This window comes from Egretta garzetta, unplaced genomic scaffold (genome assembly GCF_000687185.1).
Source record: "Egretta garzetta isolate BGI_Z169 unplaced genomic scaffold, ASM68718v1 scaffold320, whole genome shotgun sequence".
Taxonomy (NCBI): domain Eukaryota; kingdom Metazoa; phylum Chordata; class Aves; order Pelecaniformes; family Ardeidae; genus Egretta; species Egretta garzetta.
In genome coordinates this window covers 2,249,350-2,273,549 of record NW_009258260.1, presented here as the reverse complement: position 1 = coordinate 2,273,549, position 24,200 = coordinate 2,249,350, and the positions used below count along the sequence as shown (strand labels likewise).

General features: G+C 41.5%; 1 protein-coding gene across 1 annotated transcript in view; it reads left to right on the top strand.

Annotated features, from left to right (window-relative positions):
* The window catches only part of ZBTB20 (zinc finger and BTB domain containing 20), a 33,270-nt gene extending 15,346 nt beyond the window's left edge, over positions 1 to 17,924 (top strand). The window contains exons 3-4 of the mRNA XM_009638937.2: positions 11,364 to 12,971; positions 17,506 to 17,924. Coding sequence (XP_009637232.2) covers positions 11,384 to 12,971; positions 17,506 to 17,924 — 2,007 coding nt within the window. The 5' untranslated portion in view covers positions 11,364 to 11,383. The remainder of the gene's footprint in view (positions 1 to 11,363; positions 12,972 to 17,505) is intronic.
* The last annotated feature ends 6,276 nt before the right edge of the window (positions 17,925 to 24,200 follow it).

The following is a 24,200-nucleotide window of genomic DNA, read 5'->3' as shown; positions in this document are numbered from 1 at the left end:
GGGGGGGGGGATCAATGTATTTCCACAAGAAATGTGGCATTTGATCTGCTCCATAGTTGAAAGCCAGTTGTAAGCCGTCACAGTGCCACTGAACTCCTTCATTTGTGTTAGGGTATTTGCCTCGCAGCCTGGTGCGTGGCAGACCACAGCAACGTGTTCTGGCTGGCACTGGGCGTTTGGGTTCCCGAGGATGCCAGTTATCGTTATTTCTAGAGGGAATGCCATTGAGGCATCTTTTCATTTATGTTTTCTGTGACTGCTCCTTGTTCATGGAGTCATTTACAAGGCTAAAATAACATGAGATCGAGTCTTATGAATCTACCGCTCAAGAACTGGAATACAAAGAGAATGCAAGATCCCTAGTTAATCTGCCAGCACAAATAGCTCCTTCAGGAATTAACTGCGCCTATGAAAAAAGATAAACAACTCCTAGAACCCCTACTCATCCCAGCTTTGTTGTGTTAAACACTGGAAGGATCTCTGCCCGGCTGGGATGCGCAATATATGCTCTGTATCAGTCTGTGACATGTGGTGAAATGCTTCTTCTTGAAAGCCCACAAGAGAGAAGTAGTATAAATTAAGAGTAATCTCACAACAGCTATTTTTGAGTTCTTAACCAGTGAAAATGTAAGTGTAGCAATATTGTGCATCTATTAAAAATCTTGAAAGGCTCTTTATAACTAGATGATAGGAGTGATAACGTGTAATTTATTGATGTTACACAGATAGAGAAAAAGCCACAAAGTAGCAATTTTTGTGTGAAAAGGGGTATGAAAGAGGAAATAAAAACAGAGCAAGGGACTTCTCCCCACAGCTTCACGCCTGTGTGTGCAACCATGTCAACTTTAACAAAATACCTTGTGCTTTGATCCTATGCAGTGCTTCAAAACAGGGCATATCCCCTGTATTCAAAAGTAAAACTCCCAGATGCTATCTGTAATGTTTTTGGCTAAGTAGAGGGTAGAATGTGCCTGAAGGCAGACCTGAGAACAGCTCTTATGCACTGTATTAGTATCACCTGTTGGTGTCTGTGTGCTTGTGTATACATGTAATTCCAGGGCCTTTTGCCTGTGGGGGGAAAAAAGAAAAAAAAGGCCTCGGAACTGACAATGTACATTTAATGCTACAGATCCATCTGATGATATCAAGCCACCCATGAATGCTGTGTTCTTATTTATTGCCTTCATTTGTTAAAGCATTCTGCCATACATTTCTCTTCCTATCAAAACTAAGTAGGTGATTTTGGAAAGAAGTCTGCTCCCAGGGGTTGCAGAGGTCTCACTGAGGACAGAAATTTTCCCTGTGGCCTTCAGCATCGTTGACGTGAGCATGTGCTGTTTCCCACTGATATTTAAATCTGAATTATAAGCAGGCCTAAACACTCATTCCATAAACTCAAAATAAAGAAGCCACAGTCCAAAACAGTATGAATATCTGTCTCACGGTATTTCTAAGTTGAAATATTCACCAAAGCACCCATTTGTACTAGTTAACAATTACCCTTTCACTAACAGATGAAAAAGATAAATGGAAAAAATAACCAAATAAAATCTAGCATTTTCATGTGATAGCTTTCCTCTACTCAGGGCTGAGACAGAGCCAGTGGAAGAGATAAAAGAATCCTTTTCCCAGCTCTGAGGACTGGCATTTACAGTTTTTCATCCATTCCTTGTTTCTCCCATCAACCAGTAGTTCTATGACCAGAACAAAATCTGCTACATTGAAAGACCTTTCTCTGGAAACATGGAGGGTATAAGCAGTGCTCTCTCCTCCAAAAGTCAACTATTTCTGACTGCACCCTTTTCCTAACAGACTGCTACAAAACACTCCCTGTAGAGGATTCTAGCTTGAATAGAAACCCTCTAAACAGGTAATTATCTTAAGAGGTTTTAATCTATATTTTCCTTTTAACCGAAGCCCACAGGCTTTCAGACTTACTGTATTTAACCACACTCAAACTGATAAGCTTTTCCTCCTTGTCTTTCCGCCTGAGGGAAAAAATCTAACAATACAAGGAAAACGTGAAAGTGTTCATGGAATAGCAATTGTCTCTTTTGGAGACATGTTTTAATATATTTGCACCTATTATTCTTCTAATTCATTCCTCCTCCAGACTCAGCTCCCACCTCCAACCTCAGCCCCTTCTCCTCCCTAAACAATGCTTCTGAGAGAGGATATAAGTTTATACAGTCCACCACACCAGGATGATCAAAAGCAATCACTCTTCACTTCCCTTATGGGTATTCAGTCTGAAATACACTACTAGGATTTAAACAAAAGCCCTTTAAATCAGGTGAAGGTATTCTTAATGATTGCAGTAAGCTTTTAATCAGGACCATAAAATAGCAAAATAAATCACCTTGTTTGCATAGATTTTCCAAAAAGTTTATTCTTTTTTTTTCCAAGAAGTCCCCTTATTCTTTGTTTGAGTGAGGAGTGTTCACACCGTAACTTCACCGGCATTGCTGGCCCATCTTCCCTGTTCCGTGGCTCTCTTGCTGCAGGTCAGCTAGTGCAGGATGCCTTCTGAGTAATGGCCCCTGGCACTGTGAAGGAAAACTAGCAATAGATGCACTTAGATTTGTAAAGAGACAAACTGCCTTAAACTTATAGCCAATTAAAACAGTTGGGCCATGCTGGGGCTTGGCAGGATCGTGCGTGAGTTCTCTGGGAACCAGCGAGCGCGGTTGAAACAGTTTTCATGTAGAACATGAAAATGTTCCCAAAATGTTCCCTACTGAAGAAGGGATGAGCAGAGCCTTGTTTCTCTTCCTAGGAAATGGTGCCATCATGTGGCCACGGTTTCTCCTCTGTTTCCAGTTACAAGAGGGCAGTTGTACAAACCACTTTCTCCCTTTACATTTTAAAAAAGAGCATTAAAATGCTACTTGGTGAGCCTATCTTTTGCTGACGTAAATAGGTTACAACTGGCCGGGACACAGGAATTAACACCCTTGTAATGATACGGCCAGCCTGTTGAAATCCCCGTTAATGCAGCTGTGATGACAGCTTCCGTGGTTCTTCTGTTAACGTAGTATATGTTGCTTGGAGGTGTTGTAGAGACCTATGGGAGAAGCATCCCCCATTAATGTAGTCCGTGTCTATGCTAGGGGGATGTGATGGCATGGCTGTAGCAGCGGAGGGGCTGCAGGCAAGGGCTGAGAGAGGAACGGAGAGAAACAGAGTGTGTGTATATGTGTGCCAGTGTTTACAGTGGAGGTATATTGGACTGGACCCCAAATATGTGCCTGGGAATAAAAATGGCTTTTGCGTATACCCTCTTTACTCTAAAGTATCTTTGGAGTTCCTAAAATAGCAAGACTACAAACTCGAGTGAAAGTGGGAAAAGTAAATACCCTGGCTAAAAATGGAGTATTTCCTTAACTTAAAAATAGCTGAATGTCCTGTAATGCTTCAAAGCCCTTGGTCACCAGACTGCTATGAATTGGAGCTAGTTTTTACCTGGTGTTTTACAGTTGTAAGTAGGATGCTCACCATAAAGAGGTATAAAGGAATCAAGCCTCTAGAACAGTGTGAGAGAAAAGCTTCATTAGAGAACAAAATTTGAAGAGACCTATGGAATTAATTCTTGATCTTTCTGTAGTGTTCTTTTATCCAAGGAATGCAAAACAATTTGTTAAGATTAATTAAGGGTGGTGGTCCTCCTGCAGAATTAGGTGCATGATGCTGTCCTTGTTCTGCATGTGAAGCAAACTGAGGCACAGACATTGCCTCCTGTGGATTGTAGAACAAACAGGATTGGTGCTGCCAGACTCCTCTGGCAGTCTTTCAGGGGAAGCATAGGAGGGTGATTCAGTGCCCACTCCCCAAGCACGTACGCTGAAGTAGAGGATTTATGCTTGACATTGGGGTTTTATGCCCACTGGATATAGAAGCAATTTTATGTACAGAACACCTATGGTTTAGTCTTCAGTTTTATGTAAAATGGATAACTCATCATTAGGTAGATGCTAAAAAGGATGGGACAATTAACTGAATAAATAGTCTTTAGGAAATTTGCTAAACTTTCTCGATAGTCTGCAGAAAAAGCCTGTTTCCTGAACAAAGTTTAAGCAAACTATTTCTTGTTAGCCATCTACTTGATATGTTTGCTCCTTGGAGAATAAGGTTGTGTTTGTGTGTGCATGCATTTCTGTCTTTCAAATAAATGTAGTTATTAGACTATGAAATTTAGAGAAGTTTGACAGCTTTCAGAACACAGTGATTCTTTCTTGCATAGAGTATATTACTGACACATTAATAGATGTTGTGCTGGTAAAAATACAGTACTTCCTGTTAAATGTAGACTGCTACATATTTTGATTCTAACAACAATCTGGTGGGGTTAGGGCAATTCATGTAGTGTCATCTGGTGTTTGTTTTGGATAGATATTATAGAAGGAATTACTGATTTTCAAGATGTTCAAGCAGATGATTGGGTGAAAACTCCAGCAAACCTTTAAAGCAACAGAAAGCAAGGGCTGCTCCTGGTCAGATCTCCTGCTGAGGATACAAATGTTCTTCTGTGTTCCTAAAACTCTGTACAAGCTTTTCCTCTTGCAGGCCCCTGCTCAGAATGAGGCCAAATATTGAGAAGAATCAGTCTGAGCAGGATTGGCTAAATCGGCCTCTCTAGCATCATTGAGATATACTGAGAAGTCAGACACTACCAGGTTTTCAGGATTTTCTTTGAGTGGAAAAAATGTTGCTCCGCTAAATTTGGTCCCAGAGAGTTGGAACCTGATGCAGGACTAATTTTGTGGATGGCAACACTAGATATGAATTTTTGCTCTGTGAATCCAGTTTTATTTTAGAGTAACTAACTTGAGAACAACAGAAAATAAAACATAGTCACTAGGGATAAATCAGGTCATTGGAGCTGAAGAAAGTACCCATGGTTATGGTGCTAAGTTTGGAACAGGAGACACTAATGTATGGAAATGAGAAAACTTCCTATGGAAGTTGTAGGGCTATAGTAGCTTTCATATGTTGTGATGGAAATGCTGTATTTCCACTGAACTGTCATGTTTATGCAAGAGTTGAGATTTTCATTCCAAATTAAGGATTCTTTACTGAGACACGCCATTCTTAAGGAAAATCTGTAGAGTTTTATTTTGATAACAGGGCTTTGTGTGCTTGTTTTTATTTATTCTGTAAGGTCTTTAGAGTATCACATATGAAGTGTCTCAGGCAACTGTTTCATTCACCCCACTCAGCTAGAGTACTTTATCCACTTTAGGATACTGCATTTTAAGTGAAAGGACAAACTGGATAGAAGATAGAAGAAGGTAAGAATGAGGAGAGTACATATAACCAGTGAGGATGATTGGAAGACCTCAGTTTGTATTTTCTAGAAAAGATAGGTCTAAAGAAGGGAGGTGAGGTGCTTTCCAATAAATGAGAGAGTGTTATAAAGAGGAAAGTGGTCGGTCAGTTGTTCTCCATGTCTGCTGGAGAAAAGGATGAGTAATTGCTTTCAAAGTTAGATACTAAGAAAACTTTCTTGCTATAAAGATAGTAGACCGTCTGCCTGGAGAGGGAATGGAAATCCCCCGCATTGTTTTTTGCAAACATGTTAGACAAATTTCTGAAGCGACAGGGTAGGTTAATTGTTCCCACCACGAGGAAAAAGACTAGACTCAATGACTGTCTGAAGAACCTAATGCATCCTTTTGATACAGCCAGGAGATTGTGGTCATCCAGCACTTAGTGTGGAGACCAAGGATTAGAGCTTTCCAAAACTACACATCATAGAAGGAGAGAGTACGGAGTAGCTGATAATGCGTGCCTCCAGCAGCAGCAGGTTACTTAGGTTTGTGGCACTCCCAGGAACTAGTAGCTGGATTACAGATGCACAGAGAAACAGCTCCAGAAGCAGGAAGAAAGCCTACCAATCCTAACTTCCACATCTTTGTCTTAGCCCAGGGTGTTCTCCCACCTAGGGGGGCACTTGCCATTTTGATTATAAGAATATAAAGTTACCATATTCTATATGACATATAATGCCTCCAACTTTTCTATTGTCTCTCAGAGTGTGTATTCTTCTTGATGTGAGGCTTGAGAAGCTTGTCAGGAAGACAAACTAGGCAACAATATCAAGCTAGTTCTAGTTAATCTTGTCTAAGTAGCAGTGAGACAGGTTGTCAAACAATTTTCTAAATGCTACTGCAGAAAATTGAGGCAAAACCTCAATCTCTATCTGTCTCAGCAAGCCTACCAATTCTCAAGGATATAAGAAGACTATTCTTTTTGCCCCATAAGTATAAAAGCAAGACAGAGCCTTTGGGTTTCAGTCTGCTAGTTATTCCTGCAAAAGACCGCACAGTAAGTTTCCAAAAAGAGCCTGGATTCCAGCATCCTAGGCAGCTTTGCTTCAGGTGAAGGCTATGCACGGAGCTACTGCTGAGTTACAGTAGCTGTGGTGGTTTCATCATCACTGTGTTTCCAGAAATGGTAGTCATTACTGTGCAATGAGCTTTGAGATACTGTGATTTTAAAGGACACTAGAGAAAATCAAATTCTGTGATATATTTCAGTTATGAGCATTAAAGCTGTAAGCATTGGCTTTGCAGAAAGGGACACCTAGTGGCTGTACAAAAAACCCCTTACTAAATACATTTTAAAATGTACAACATAGCCATTTGTATGTGGCCTGCAGTCTTCAATATTCCTTACATCTTTGTAGCTCTACTGCATCATGTGTTTGATGGGATAATTTTTTATGGTTTTGGAAAACAAAAAAATCACCTTTGCAAGCCATACCTTTCTAGCTTTATGTAGGTCTATGTATGGTAGCTTTGGCAAATAGAAGACTGCCTTCCAGCTATGCCTGATGTACCTCACTGCTGCACTTCCACATTTTCTATAGTATCTTCCAGGAGTCCGCTGCCTGCTGTTTCCTTCTGCCGTTGCCTTCCCCTTTGGTACTGTACTTGGAGAGGTTGTCATTGTTATTGTCATGGTAAAAACTACTCTTTTGAATGCCCATAGCATAAAAGTCAGCGGGAGGGGTGGATGAGATTCAGGGAAACACTAATCTAAGCACTCAGTCATGTATTACACAACAAAAGTTTTTTCCTTTCCCATCCACGTTGTGCTCCTTCTTACTAGTTGAGGATGAATTCCATGCATGTTTCTGTGAATAGCCTGACAGTTTAATCGGTACATTTGCATATGGGCAAACGGAGCTTTTTTCAAAGTTGCACAGTAATATGTTTCACCTTTATGCCATGCCAGCTTCAAATTGCATCCCAGGAGGATTGCAAATGTGCGTACTCTGTGCAGTTGTCTGGGCTTCTTTTATTTTCTTTTTTTCTGCTTTTTTCTGCCTTTTTTTTTTTTTGAACTGGCAAACGCCTATTCATTGCCCATCTGGGTAAGAATGGCCTTTGCATTTTCACACCCATTCTTTCCTATATGGTTTGTGAATACCCCTCCAATCAGAACTTGCTTCACAGAAAGGGGACAAAACCATTTTACAGGAGTTTCTCAGAATAAGTCCATTGGGATCTCTACATCATGTTTACTGGAGAAAAAAAAGGGGGGGGGGGCACTTAACAAAGACCACTTGAATTTCACAGGAAGGTTCCCACTGTCTCGAGTTTAAAAGAGTGGCAGGCCTGAGAAGAGCCTGAGACAGCAGTCTTTTTCCTGAGCCAGGCATTCTGTGCAGTGACGAGTAGGTGAGTGTGCGCGTGTGTAGCTGGGTCTTGTGAAGAGCTGACACGCTTTCTGGCTTGTCCAAGGCTCTAGTAGTCTTTGTCAGAATGTGGCGTTTACTTTAGAATCAAACCTGCATTGGCAAGTCCACCTTTTATGGGGAGCCGTTGCCTCTGGACTTTCAGATGAGAACAGCATACCGTAAGGGACAACCACAAAACTTGGATCTGGACAGTTTCCTGCAGAGAGGGAGAGCTGCTGCATGGGACAGTGGGTTCTGCTGCAGACCAATCTCTGTAATTTGTTAAAGCTGTTCTTCTATACTGCTGTGGTTTGTGTAGTAGCATCTCTGACATTACTGCAAATTCTTTGGTTACCTGTACTTTGGATAGGTATGGTTTTCAGTGTTGAATGTCAAGGATGGTGGTCTAGAAGAAATATCCTCAAAATCTGTATTAGCTTTTTTTACCATTTGTCATGTGTCTCTCCCACCCACCCCTCTTGTTTTATCCTTAAGGAGTGAATTTCAGCTGTTTCTCAGTTGAAAAAGTGGTAGATGTTCCAATTTCTTTTGAAGAAGTAAAGAAACGAGGAGAGGATTTTTTTAAGGGAAACCTCTGTTATACCAATAGCAACCAAAACGTACTCCATGCCTTTTATGAAGTGACTCAGTTGACTTTCAGACCAGTTCCTACACCTCAAGGTGCATCCTAGATCAGTTCCTGTAGGAGAGCTATTCACATCACTCTCATGAATGCATACAAACCTCTTTTCTTTAGCCTTGATTAATGCCAGCTTGCTGTCTTCATCAAGTTAGCTAATGACCAAATACATTGTGGCTACACAATTCTTGCTTCCCACAACCAGGACCTGAGAAAGGCTGCTGAAACTTACAGATGAACCTTGCCTTTCCTCCTTCCTGTACATGATTTGTGGATAAGTGGCAGAATTCACTTTCACAAGAAGTCATCCAGTCCCGTGGTACATATCACACCTTTCTGGAAAGGAGTTGCCCTGAGGATGCATTTTTCAGAGTTCCACTCACAAAATCCATTTTCGCTGCCAACGTGCATAGGAACAAAGTAGGTTTCTTTGCACCTGCTCAAGTCAAGAGACCTGTCCATAACATCTCTGGTATGTGTAGAATATTCCACCTTCTGTATGTGCAGCAGGATTTTTGGTTTATTGAGTTAGACTGCTGCATGTCTTCTTATTATCAAATACCTCATTTGACAGAGCAGAACATAAACTAGAGGTTGCTCCCTTTTCCAGAAGCACATCCTAAAGACATATTTGTATGAAAAGGGAGCCCTAGGATCAAACCAAGTAGTGATCGGTACTTATTGATGGAAAGATTTCTAGCATACTGATAGGCAGCCACTCAAAGGGAGATGTAGATAAATGGGTAGCTATGCAATCACTTGCCATGGCCTACAGTAGGTCTTGAAAAGAGGTGTCATCTGTTTATCATTAATTTCCCACCCTTCTGTTTCCCTACCAGTACAAAGCTTTTACCAAGTTCTCTTTCTTTCAGATCAAGGATTCTGACTTTTTCTGTAAATACATTTTGAATCCTTGTGTGATCTGACATGTTGGGGAGGGAAGCATCTAGAACTGCCCTGGAGGCCTCTGGAGAATGACTCTGTGTGGAAGGGGGAGGGAATACATCTCCTCTGTACGTTATTTTGTGTAATATTAGTTGCAGTGCCCTTGAGGGAAAGTCTCCCAGTTTCTAAGATAGTTTTCCAGTCCTATGATCAGTCTCATCAGAGGAGGAAACTCAGGTTTCCCAGCAGAGTTTATGAACAAGACAGATGTAATTCACAACCTCCACGATACTGTTAGTGGTTTCCTCCTTATTTCTGTTATGTCAGCATCCCCCCCAGTGATCTGATCTCATCTGGAAATTAGTACCCTTCTGATACTGGCTGGTTTACATCTGTTAACATCAGACTTATTCGGACAGCTTGGCCCCATCAGGATTTCCGGTTCCTGACCTTTCTGCTTCCCTTTTATCATTCAGCTACTTCAGAGAATTATAATAACCACCTGTGTCCAAGGTGGTTTCTCTTTGAACCACCAGAATAGAGGGTGCTTGAGATGTCAGGAGTGAATAAGTGAGAAGGAAAAGTCAGAGCAGGGAGGATGCCACATTTCCCTGCAAATAGCAGTGAGTAGTGTTCTACTGCCTGTGTATGAGATGTAGAGTGCCCTTTAGGTTGGCAGCAGAAGGACAGTGTTGGGCTAAAAAGCATGTATATGAAACCGCTTTCAATGCCATTTATTTGCTCTGTATATTTCTGTTAAAACAGACAGTGACAATAACCTAGTTTAATTTACTCATGCTTCTCTACCAAATTTCACTTTCGGATTCTCGGACATTAACAAGTAATTGTGGCAAGAGGGGTTGTAGCTTTGGTAGGAATATTCAAGACAAAGTGCCTGTAATTCTAGTGGTGATTTTGCATTACTTTGCGTACTTTTCTGGGAACATAGGTGATGCATGTACTACAAATGCTAAGAGAAAGAAATTATTCATAATGTTTTATTTGTTTACCACTTAAAGGGCAGTTTGGTCCTTAATCGTTAAAAGGTGAAACCGTAGTTTCTGCCCATCAAAATCTACATAGGTGAAAAATGAATAAAAAACAGGAAAGGAGACAAAAAAGCACTAAAACCAAAGCAAGCAACATGGAGATAGGGAAAAATGGATTAAGAGATTAAGAAGTTACTCTTTAGTCACTTGTAAAAGTTAATTTTGAAGGATATGTTGGCTCTGTACCCGACTTGGTTAGGTGCTTTTCTAAACTGTTCTCTATTTAGATTATTCAGCCAAACTAAGACAAAGTCTTCCTTAGAGTAAATGTCTGTAATTTTCCAGTTTCTGTCAAGTAAATAACAGCAGGAGAACATTTGTTTTTATATGATGGCATTCTGGTGCCAGTCAGAATTTGGGATATGCTAAAAATGAAGGGGACAGCTCATGTTAACTTTTTGCTTTGGGTTCTTACAGAGGACTGTTTGTCACTATTGGGTAGCAAATGTTCTAAACCACAACCCCAGACAAAACTGTGTGTGGGATTTTAGGAACATTTACAGCCTAAATCTTCCACCAGATTTGGATTTTACAAAGTGACTGACAGTTTTTGTGATACAAGTAACTGTACTGTGAAACAGAGGATCTAAATTCTTTAAAATACCAATCTAGATAGAAATCACATTTTCATATAGACTGTTTGCGTGAACAACTTGGTGTAAAGGGTCATTAAAGTAAGAATCTGATCTTTTCTGGCATGGGTCCACATCTGAACAGCCTAAAATCCAGCTTTAATCCATGTGCTCAGTGTTTACAGTTGGCTGGCTCTAGGCTTTTTAAAGCCAGATAAACTGATAGGAAGTCCAAGGCCCAGGAATGTGGTTGGAATTTAGGCCCAGCTACACCTGTCTTTGTCTGCTTTTGTGCAAAAATTCAGGACTTGAGCTTGAGCTTCTGCAAATGAGTAGTGGAGTTTACTTCTAGCCTTACAGAAATGATGTCTTCTTATCAGTGCCTTTGTATGTGATTTTTACAGTATTACCTGTTTAGTTTACCCAGTGGGCAGTCACCTTTGCCAGTGCCCTGACTCTGGCTCTGCAGAGGACAAGATTCAATCTGTTCTTTCTTTTTTTTTTTTTTTTCTTTTTTGTCACCTGCTTTGCTACAGGTAACATCAGTTGCAAGGGGATGACAGAGCGCATTCATAGCATCAACCTTCACAACTTCAGCAATTCTGTGCTCGAGACCCTCAACGAGCAGCGCAACCGTGGCCACTTCTGTGACGTGACGGTCCGCATCCACGGGAGCATGCTACGCGCCCACCGTTGTGTGCTGGCGGCTGGCAGCCCCTTCTTCCAGGACAAGCTGCTGCTGGGCTACAGCGACATTGAGATCCCCTCAGTGGTGTCAGTCCAGTCTGTGCAAAAGCTCATTGACTTCATGTACAGCGGGGTGCTGCGGGTCTCACAGTCAGAGGCCCTCCAAATCCTCACAGCTGCCAGCATCCTGCAGATCAAGACTGTGATTGATGAGTGCACAAGGATTGTCTCACAAAATGTGGGAGAGGTCTACCCGGTGATTCAGGATTCTGGCCAGGAGACACCCAGGGGAACACCCGAATCAGGCACCTCGGGGCAGAGCACCGACACAGAGTCTGGCTACCTGCAGAGCCATTCACAGCACAGTGTGGACAGGATCTATTCGGCCCTCTATGCCTGTTCCATGCAAAATGGCAGTGGGGAGCGCTCCTTTTACAGTGGAGCTGTGGTCAGCCACCATGAAACAGCCCTGGGGCTCCCCAGGGACCATCACATGGAAGACCCCAGCTGGATTACCCGGATCCATGAACGGTCGCAACAGATGGAGCGGTACCTCTCCACCACTCCAGAGACCACACACTGCCGCAAGCAACCACGCCCTGTCCGAATTCAAACCCTGATGGGCAACATCCATATTAAGCAGGAGATGGAGGATGACTATGACTACTATGGCCAACAGAGGGTGCAGATCCTTGAGCGCAACGAGTCTGAGGAATGCACTGAGGACACTGACCAAGCAGAAGGCACTGAGAGTGAGCCCAAAGGGGAGAGTTTTGACTCGGGAGTCAGTTCCTCCATTGGCACTGAGCCCGATGCCATGGAGCAGCAGTTTATGGCTGGTCTGGGCCGGGATGGGCAGCAAGAACCTTCTCAAGCAGATCAAAATGATGCCCCTGCTGATGGCACTCAGCCGCAGCAGCAGCAGCAGCATGCGGATGCCAACTCTTCCTCGCCAGAGAGAAGCAATGACGTTGAAATGGACAGCAAAGTGCTCACAGTCAATAACGGCACCGAAAAGGGGGCTTTGCAGCCTTCTGTCAACACAACTGTTGCCCAACCATTGCCAACCACACAGATCTACTTACGCCAGACAGAAACCCTCACCAGCAATCTGAGGATGCCACTGACTCTGACCAGCAACACTCAGGTCATTGGCACAGCTGGCAACACCTACCTGCCTGCCCTTTTCACCACACAGTCTGCTGGCAGTGGCCCTAAGCCTTTTCTCTTCAGCCTGCCCCAGCCTTTAGCTGGCCAACAGACACAGTTTGTGACAGTGTCCCAGCCTGGCCTGTCAACCTTTACTGCCCAGCTGCCAGCCCCACAGCCCTTGGCCCCATCTGCGGGCCACAGCACAGCAGGTGGGCAAGGCGAAAAAAAGCCTTATGAGTGCACTCTCTGTAACAAGACTTTCACCGCCAAACAGAACTACGTCAAGCACATGTTTGTACACACAGGTAAGATTATGTCCCTTTGGCTTATACACGAAGCCAGAGAAAGTCCTTGACAAACGTGGACTTAGATTCTGTTTCCCAACCTGCCAGCCCCCAGCACAAACAGGAGGGAGAGGTTATCCAGGGAGTTGGTATCGCTGAACACTTTCCAAGCTTACTGCATTGAAATTGAGCCCTTGCAGAAAGGTATAGGTCCCTAACTGTGCATGGTGCAGAACCAAGCTCATTTTGCCTGGAGTAAAATGTGTCCTGCACCCATCCAAGGAAGTGGTAAGCATCTGTTGTCTCCTGAAAGCTGACCAGGCAACATTCAGTAGAAGTGGCATGAGGAAACTGTAATAAGTCATTAAAGAAAAACTGTGTCTGCTAAGAAAGGGTATCCCTCTCTAAATTTTGCAGCTATGGGGACGTAAGCTCAAGTCATGATGACTGGCATAAGTTTAGGGCAAGCTCATTCCTGGTGGAGTTGCAGCAGTAAGTCCAGGCCTGGGTGTTACATACACTGCCACATATTTTCTAAATCTCACAGATTCCTATAATAAAGTAAATTTGGAGTTTTTTCAGGAAGTTTTTCTGTACTTCACTGAAGCTGATTGCCATAATACCCTGTCTCTTGTTAAGTCAGATGTTTCACTGGCTGTGAGTACAGAAACAGGGATCAATGAGAAAAATTTAAAATAATACATGTAGAACACAACATCAGCACCCTTCTTGTTTAAAAATGCAACTGCTTTAGTATATGGTCTTTTGTGAAGATATAGGTAACCATATTTACTACTGAGCTAAAACTGCCTTTTCTAACTCTGTCAGGTTATGAGACTTCAAAGCAAGGAGATATATGTGTCTTACATGGAGAAGCTATCCAGAGTTCAGGACTAAATTATGCTTGCTTTAGCCCTTGGCTCATTCTGACGTTGGAGAGCAATTCTAGTTTACAGAAAGCATAAATATTTCTCTCACCAAGCAGTGGGTTTGTTAATGTCAGATCTTAAAATAAATGCTGGGGTTGTGATACGTGGAGTAGAACCTAGAGAAATTGCCCAAGTTATGGGACGAATGTAAGTCGTGACTGATCATTGTACCCAATAGATTTCACTTCCATGTGCGTATGTAAACTTTTAACTTCTATTTACCTATAATTATCACTTAAATGGAAAATTCTTCTAGACATCTAAGGCTGACATGTACATAGACAAAATGGTAGAACAGAAGTTCTCAGGAGTGGTACAAAATGTATGATTACAAGGATCAAGAATCCTGAATCCCAAGATTACCCTTTGTGTCTGTTTATGTTCTTCATCTTTCTGTTGTGGATGAGTAACTAAAATACTATGTAGATAGTGTTGTGTTATTCAGGAAAATCCCCTTCAGAACACAGTCAAATACATCCGCCTGCATACTTGTTCTAAAAGCTAGAAAGGCTTTTTCACAAATAACTTCACTGAGATTGGAGCTTTATTCCCCCACCCCCAACTGTGCACTGCATTTGGTATTTGGAGTCAGATAAAGAATAATACTGAAAGACCTGACCCAAAGTATTCCTAGCTACTACACACAAAGTCAACCAAGGAAATTGATAGGCATCTCCAGTCATTAATTAATATTTCGTTTGTGTAGGTCTGCGAATGCCTCAGATGATGAACTGTGGTGGCAAGGAGAGATTTGAGCAGATAAATGAGTTCAGAATTCATTGAGGAGCAAACTGGCTTCTGGAGTGTCTGGGAGAATGTTTGCACCTTAACCAACAGAGGGCAGGGCTTCAGAAAACCCTTCTGAAAATAACCTTTATATGCACAGCCTCAGAGAAAGCATGTCTGCTACCTTGACTAGTGCTGGACAGGATCATTATGAAAACTGAGAAGAGACAGCTCTTCCCACTGTCAGGGTGACTTTCCTCAGCCCTGTTAAAAGAAGCCAGGCAAAGTGGCTCTGGAAAAGATGTATGGAAAAAGGGAAAGATTTGGGAGATGCAAATGTTTGAATTAGTCTTGCTGTTTGGAGGCCTTACAAGAGAAGCCATGGAGGAGTCTAATCATAAACCAGAATTCAACAACCTAAAGGCCTCCCAGTCTCTGTATGTTTTTATGCTTCCAAAAACTACACTGATGATGAAGCTTTCCATGCAATGGAAACCCACCTCCCTTTCTTCTTTCACATGGACACAAACATACTAGAGATGGATATTTTCCCGTGCTCCCTGCAGACTGGCTTTAACGTATCTCACAATGTTGTTCTCCAAGACATGCAGTGTTGTGGAAATGCAGTGCTAGAATGCATGCAGTGTCCATGCACCTTATAAGCCATCATTACCTTCCTCTACATATGACACTGTGATTAGTATTCAATAACTGTCCCACATTGTTGTCTAAAAACCAGCCAAATATTAAATGAAGAACCAAAACGAGGAATATGCACATTTAATTCACTGAGCAAAGTTTTCTCTGACTTAAAGATGAAGAATTGTGGGAATAAAGTATCTGCTGTGCTCACTTAGGAAGCACGTACATTTGAGTACAAAAAAAGAAAACCTAAAGAGTTTTGAGATTCTTAGGAGAGAAGAAAAACAGGGAAGGTTTTGAAGCTAAAGTTAGGAAGCCGGAACCCAGTGTATCTTAGAAACATGTGCAGGCAAAAATTAGGGTGTTTTTATAGCATAGTCTTAACAGGGTCTAGAGCAGAGGAGACTGACTTATTACAGACTCTGGGACATATATTGCCTAAGGCAAAAATTAGCATTATAAATATAATCAGTCTCTTACAAGTTAATCAGACATTATTATAACTGACACGCTATCATTTTCCACTTAACATGTGTCAAGCATATTGGCCTGTCTACACTCAGCACACTACTATGTTCAGCAAAGCCAGCAGGAAAGTAAGGACTTAATGTGTTTTGACCAAGTGTCTTTCACCAAGTAGGGACAAACTCATCAGTGGTGCAAGTAAGAGCAGCGTGTGGATTTAATTCACAGATGTCACCATCATATGTGCAAATTGTGAAACAAAAAGAAACAGAGACTCAGGGGAGATAAAAAAGTGGGTCCTTCCCATCCATCCATATTAATTATCTTCTCTTAAATTTGAATATAAGTACTGTATTGTAATCTCGCTATACAAAGAGTAAATTATATATTACCACAGGCGTGTGATGGTCCCTGAGGATTGAATCCTCAAGATGTAAAACAGTGCCAGCCAGATTGTAAAAAGGAAGAAGCAGGATGTCTGTGGGGCTAAAAAAAGAAAAAAAAAAACAAATGATTGCTGCTAGAGGGGAAACTGTGAAATGACCGAAGGAAAATAATTTTTCAGTCAGTGAAACAGAGGATCATTTTGACTGTTAGAGAGCTATGGTGCCATCTCTCTCCCTGACAGCTTGGGGGATGATGAATTACCACACCTGAAGTATACCACAAGTGATTCAGAAAACAAATTAAAAACCAGCTTTTGATGGGGCATTCAGGGTGTTGGGTATTGTCTGCATTATCAGTACAGCAGCATGTGATGAAAATATTGCCTGATACCATGAAACATGAAGCTGTGGCATTGTCTCCCAGAAGAACTCTGAGCATGAGGAGGAATTAAGAGTAGTCTGGGCAAACCAGTCGTATGTGCTCAGCTAAATATTTTTTCAGTTCATCCTTATAGTCACTGGTTTGTCTGGATATGATCAGAGTTCACTTATACGAGTTGCCAGAATCAGTTTTACAACAGCCCGGGGCGCACAAGGCAATGTGGTAGATGACATAAGTATTTTATATCTCTGGTTTACCTGATAAGGTGTTTTATTTAATTGGCAGTCAAATCATTTCAATTTCATGTCTGTTACACTGGAAGTTTAGCTGTTAGGTTGCCCTTTGCATGGTCCTGGCTGGCCTAGGCAATTCTATGTACCCTTTTCAGTTACTCTTATCCATGCTTCAGCTATGAGATTTGACCAGAAGAAGGGGCAACATATATAAGCGTTCTATAAAGTGTTGGATTCCTTTGGCAATCTCTAGCATTTATCTGAGAAATTTAAAGCAATTTGACAAAACCAAGCATGTTGCAGGTCAGCTATCTAGTAATCACTAGCTTTATCCATGCTTTTATTGCATACAGGTAGGGAGATGGAGGCACTGAAAGTAAAGTAAAGGTAAAGTAACTTGACTAAGACCTGTCTAGAAATGAGCATGAGGAGCAAGGCAGGAGCATAGGCAGGAGAGGCTGTGCCATTGAAGCTGGGGGTAGACACTAGGACCTTTTAATTCTAGTCCTGTCTTCGTCAGTGCCTACTATGTGAACTTGGAGACATCACCTGAGCTCCTTTTACTGTATGTGGATTGAGAATACCTACAGCCGCCTTTGTAAAGCGTTTTGAAACCTCTGTTTGCAAAACATGGTGTGGATCCAAACATGCTTATTAACAGAATTACTTTTTCTTAGCCAGAGCATCTCTCCAAAGACCCCCATGAGACTTACTGTTAGTTTATTGCAAAGGTTGTACCGAGTTGATTTAATTTTATTCTCTCTCTCTCTCTCTCTCATTGGTAATGGGCAGGTGAGAAACCCCACCAATGCAGCATCTGTTGGCGCTCCTTCTCTTTAAAGGATTACCTAATCAAACACATGGTGACGCACACTGGCGTGAGGGCATACCAATGCAGTATCTGCAACAAGCGCTTCACCCAGAAGAGCTCCCTTAATGTGCACATGCGCCTCCACCGCGGGGAGAAGTCCTACGAGTGCTACATCTGCAAGAAGAAGTTCTCCCACAAGACCCTGCTGGAGAGGCATGTGGCTCTGCACAGTGCCACCAACGGCACGCCTGGAGCCACCGGCACCGGCGCAAGGGCTGTCCCTGCCGGGGTGGTGGCCTGCACGGAGGGGACCACGTACGTCTGCTCTGTCTGTCCAGCTAAGTTTGACCAAATCGAGCATTTCAACGACCACATGAGGATGCATGTGTCAGACGGATAAGTAGAATCTCTCTCTCTCTCTTTGTTATGAACAAAAAAATAGAAACAACAAAAAAAAGCTATGGCACTAGAATTTAAGAAATTATTTTTGTTTCATTTTTACCTTTATTTTCCTCCTTTTTTTGGGTTCGTTTCGTTTTGTTGTTTTTGTACTACATGAAGAACTGTTTTTTGCCTGCTGGTACATTACATTTCCGGAGGCTGGGTGAATAATAATTTTCCCAACCTCCCTCGGATGGTGGCCTTAAGGCCAGGTAGTGCTTCATGAGCTCCACTGGTTGGATCTCTAGCTACTGGCCTCTAAATACAACCCTTCTTTACTACAAAAAACAAACAAACAAAAAAACCACAAAAAAATCAAAAAACAGACAGAAAAAATAAAAAAACAAAAAAAAAACCAATTTCTTTTTTCTCACTTGTGAAGAGCACTACAGAAAAAAAGAAACAAAACAAAATATATTACAAATCTACAAGGCCTACTGTCGTTATAAGTACACCGCTCGCAGTGTTTCAATGGACATAATTCACAATGCTGACCGCTTTTGGACTTCACAGTATCCAGTTAGAACTGTGGAATATTTTGCTTCTGGTTGAGCAGCAACCAGAGGAAACAAGGCCCTGCTGGTTTCCACCACGTGTCTGCTTTCTCACACACACATGCATCCACAAACACACAAAAGGGCTGAGGGGAGTGCAAGGCAGTGTGGCTTGGATAGTGTGGAGTCCCTGCAGGGTGAGGAAAAAGAATCAGAGGTTCCTCACCTGGATTCTGCTCCATCCCACGCTCTCTGGCGCACCCTCCCCGCTGCTTTTCCCATACCACCACCACCACCTTACAGCAGAAACCAAGAAGATTCAGACAACGAGCAACGGTGGCTTTTTTGTAATTTATTCAGTGTCTTCGCTGAGCCCAGGGCCTCAGCACAATCAAGAGGGACTTTCACAGAAGGCAAAGAGAAACACAGAGGAAAATCAAAGATATCAGAGGTTGCAACCTATGGATCTAGGTACAAGAGAAGGGTTAGTTCCCACAATCTTTGCAAAAAAAAAAAAAAGTTGCATCAGGATTTATTCTTGTGGAAGAAAGAGGAATAGACGGTGGGTGGGGAGGGGAATAATAATTAAAAAAAAAAAGAGTTCTTGGGACTTTTTTAATTCAAAATTTTATAGAGGGGCAAAAGTGACGTTTACCAGATAGAATGCTGATTTTTTTAATATATTTACAACAGTATTTGTGTAAAAAAACAAAAAAAGTGAGATTGTTAAAAGTAATTTTTCTTTGTTTTCTTTTTTGTTTTGCGTACACTGCCACTAATATCTTCTCTTTTATTATATATATGAATATATATAAATATATATTTTATTTTAAATTGAGACTGTTAAGGTTAGCTAACCTGCTTCCAGATAGAGGGGGGGAGGGGAGATGATCTTGATTTTTATTTTAAAAAAGAGGAAGGATGTTTCATAATTTTCTTTTCTAGTATTATTCTCTCTCTTTTCTAATGGAATCAAGAATTACCTGGGTCGATGAGGGGCTCTGTGAAGTCATCTGTGAGATTATCTGCTAGAGTTTGTACATCCTGCAGTATCATTTGAACTGCTACTTTGGTTTTGAATTACGTGGTTCTCTTTTTGGCTCTTACCAAGGTTCTGTTGTTTCTTTTTTTGGTTCCATCTCAGAATTTATTCACGCGGTCATTGGTTTGGGGGATGATAGAATCTGTAGTCTTTTCTTTCTTCTTATTTGAAAAAGTAATGAAAGTTTTGGAAGTGTGTAATAACTAGGATTTCCCTTCTTTTTGGTCACTGGACAAGAATTAATCTGCTGTATTGTTCTCTCATCCCTGCCTTGCTCGCTAGAGAGCTTCCATATTTGTGTGGGAATCTGATCCTGCTCCTGGTAATTTGTGCTGATGCCAAAATAACTTAAAATGTTACCATTGCAAATAATCTTCCCTTCTTCATTTGCAAAAACATCTAACTGAAGGGCCACATCCCGCATTCTCTGCATATGCAAAGCTATGCAAGGAATGTAGGATCAGTGTGAAAGATTGATTCCTGATCTGCATATATATGTTGGTGTTTTGTATTTTGTTTTATTGTGTTTGGGCTGGTGTTCTCCCTAGTCGTCTTCTGTGTATCTGTGTGAGAATTTTTCCCCCAAAGCCAACTCCCAAAGTCCATGGGTCCTTAGTTCAGTTGGATCAGTGTCTGACACTATCTTTGTCTTGCTTGAAATCCATAGCTAGGATTTGCACCAGCTGCACTCTGGACTTTATATTTTAGGCAGAGAAGAAGCACCTAACAAAAATATGCAAAAAGAAAAAAAAAGAAAAATTGCTAGTTTAGCTTTTACTGTGTCTATATTTAAATTAAGCTTTCTTAAGTTTACAAAACTTTGCTTGTGAACACTGAGCATTTCACATGATACATTCTTTTATGCTGGACAACTTTCTAAACATTGACTTGATAGATCTCCACATACAATTTTGCGTGTTCTTTACACCTGCGGCTTCTGTATCGGATGTCTGTGATTCAGCACAGGTAACCTCATTGCTACATTCTACGCCTGTTCCATTACTCATTTATTTTGGGAAAAAAAACCTGACAGGTGGTTCAGTCTCAGAATTTTTCTGTACCCTGCAAGGGATTGTTCAGCAGATCCTAAATGTTGAAGTCCTAATTCCCAGCTGCAGTAGGCAGCATAAAGAGACTTTGAGGCGAGTGCCAGAGCAAATGAGTCTCTTATGTGGTAACGTCCTTTTTTGTTACCAATTTGCTTGGGTAGTTCAAGGGGGCTGGAGAAGGAGCACAAGTTAGTTAAATATTGTTCTCACAACCACAATGGTAAAAGCAACAGAAAATTGAGAAGTGAAAAGACAAAGCCTTAGACACAGAGAGGGAGAACTAATATCTTCCATGTTAAGACGCACTAAATCTGTGCAGAAAGTAAAGGTTTTAGTGACAAGGGTGCGAAAGAAAATGGGGAAGGGGAACCTATAAAATAGAATTGAAGGTCTTTCTCTGGGAAAAGGGAGTTTTTTCTCAGATCTTTAGTATCGAAGAATTTGGTGTTCTCCCATATGAGGAATTAATGAAGAATTTTAGCCAGCTTAAAAATCTGTAGCTGCTCATTGGTCATCTGAGGTCTGGGGAAAAGCTGTTTAATTTCTCATTGTTAAATCTGATGAACTATAGTCAAGATGTAGCGTATTCTGGAATATGGTACCAGAAGAGATATGCCAGTACACAGGAAATAAGAATCAGGGTTTAATCCACCAAAACCTGAATACTATGGTGTTTAGAGAGAAAAATCCTATCTAAATTTTAATTCTTCATTTTTCAACCTTCCCTAAATCAAAAAGGCATCATCTTTGCAATGCAGATTTATTATGGGGCCTAATAAATTTGAAGTTAAAGATCAGTTGTGAATGAACGAAGGGTGCTAATTAAAAAAAATAAACAAACTTCTTAAAGTAAAGCTAAGGCATACTAGACTGAATTCTAAATCACTTGTCAAAGAGTTTAGGCCAAGGTCTTCACAAATGGCCATCTGAAATATAAACTGATTTTGTTGAACTTCCAGGCTCAAAAATTAGTGACTTGATTTTGTAAAACATGGCGCAACTTGCAGCATGGCATGAAAGTGCTCATCAGGTCACTATTTATAAGTGCCCTTCCTGTGAACTTAGGAGCTTAAACATAGACCCCTTTATCTTTTAAAATGTTAAATTCTTTTTAATAATGCTTCCTCCCATCTGTTGAAATACTTATTTACTACTTGGAAACAACTACAATATCTGAATGTTACAGGTATCTTCAAGCTTCATGCATTACTATAATATTCCTTAGCAGAAAGAATATGCGTGGTACACTGGCAGTCACAATGATCTACAAACTGCTGTTGACAGTGTCTGAGCGCATCCATCTCAGTATGCTTGAAAGGCTTCCTTCAAAACACCTGATAAAATGATATAGATGAGAAAGAGTAGACTGTAGCACACATTCCTCTGATGGAGCACGCAATATCCTGCATTCCTTGAGCCTGATTCTCATTTTCCCTAAAGCTCTCTTTGTATTGCTTTGGCAATGGAAAAGGGCATGAAATAGGACATAAATTCAAGCATACAAATCAAGGCCTCTCTGCAAGGCGAAAGTGCAATAAAGGAAGCCTTAGAGTATATGAGAGGTAAGTGCCTTCTCTTACGGATGCTGAGGCTGATGGAGTCAATTGAAAATGTAGGATTGGCCAGAGCAGGTCTGCCCTGTGGTCCACCTTGACCAGTATTCTGTCTCTGACATGCAGCCAGTTACAGATGATTTGGATGAAAATGAAAGACCGTGTTGGATAATTACAAAGTAATAAGCCTAAGAGAGATTTATTATAATCCTCATTAGCTATGTATCTGCTTATAACCTAAAGACATAATAATTTATGGCCTTAACTTTTTAGCCCTTATAAAAATTATGTATTGTGTCAGATAATTCTCATTATCTTTTAAAGATCTATCTTATTAATTGCTAGGTGGCCCCAGTGCTATCCTGTGGAAGTGAGTTCCTCAGGTTAATTACCACCTTGTTGAAATGATTCCTTTTCAGGTTAATTTTGTTGCTGTTCACTGAAACACCCTTGTTCTTGTATTACGTGAAATCATAAAACAGAGAACCAAAATTTAACTTCCCTTGTCCGATCCGCTGAAGTCTGCCTCTCTCTGGGAGATCTGAATCCACAAGGAATGCAGGACCACAACATCAGTATCTGCTGGTCAGTAAGGAGAGAACAGCTACCGAGTGTGCACGTGTGTGTGTGTCTGGGGTGTGTGCATTAGTGAGGTTATCCTGCAGTGATCTCTTGCAGAGGACTAGCAAGGACAACTCATAAATAATACAAACATGCCGGTAGAGTACACCAGTCTAGAAACTGTAATATGGTATTTCAGTCTGGTCCCTCCTCTCACAAAACCCTTATTAATAGTCTCTCACAAGGGAAATAGGTGTGGCTGTTTTACAAGAGCTGCTCTGGGGACGCTTTCTCAGCAGTTGTCATGCTTCCAGTAGGCCCACTTCTGGCCCATGCTGATAGTTGCTTTCAAAACCAGCTCAAATTCACAGTAAGCTAACAAGGAAGAGTGGCATTTAATTGACTTTCTAAGAGAATGAGATTTCCCTTTGCTCTAAGATCAAAGAGGCCAAGTGGTGCCCATTTTTCTTCTTTTGATTTCTTTTTCATCCAAAGAGAGTTGAGTGATAACCTACATACCATCAGCCCCCTCACATCTTACCAACCCCAAACTGATTGATTTCAATCAACCTTGAGCTACTCGATTAATGCTGGATCATTCACATGGTGGAGGAACAAATCTCTTGCCTTTAGCGAGTATTATGCTAGCATGTTCTGCCTCTCTTAGTAATGAAGACAAATCCCATAGGGAGAAGGTACAAAACATACTATTTGCAGGAGTGTTGAGTCCAATCTAAAATCAGAAGCACCCAAACCATTTCAAACATAACCAGACCTTCAGTATGCCTAGGATCTGTGACCCTTCTGACAGTCTTATGCTAAGGAAATCCTTCAGCTCTCACTGCTGAAGATGACTTGCCACTCAAAAAGAAATATCATATCAAATTAGCACCTGGTGGCTGTTCCATCAAGGAAAACTAGACCTTGGTAATCCAGCCCTTTCAGTTCAGCCTCCAGCTCCTCTAAGCTATTGAAATGAACCTGATAGAAATGAATCAGCAGGTAGCCTAACTGAAGCAGCATCTGATCAGCCTATAGCAAAATAGCTGCTTTTCACATACCCTGATTTGTTTTTATGCTGGCTGTGAAAACTCATGAAGGAGGTGTAATGTGATGAGAACTTGGCCCGCCTCTGCTCCCAGGAGGCTTGTCACTCAGTAGGATCTGGCCCTCATGTGATCACAACTCTGCTTATGAGAGAAACTACAGATAATACATTAAATCCGGAGTCTTGAGTTTGTAAATGCAGTGAAAACCTTTCTCTGCGCTTGAGTGTCCCACTGACAGAAACCAATACCAGGTAGGAAGGCCTTGCACAGGGCCAGACATTGGAAGTACCAATTTCTGCAGCCTGTCCAGTGAGACAGCCAAGTGTATGAAGGTGGCCTAATGCTGCATTCCTGTCCATCAGGGGCTTGTTCTGGCCATGCCAAATCAGTGTTCTTGCTGCTCTTAACTTTCTTATTTGTCCTGCTAGAGTTAATAAGGTCTCAGATAACTTCCTTTAGAGCTACTCAGTGATCCAGTTCATTTCAG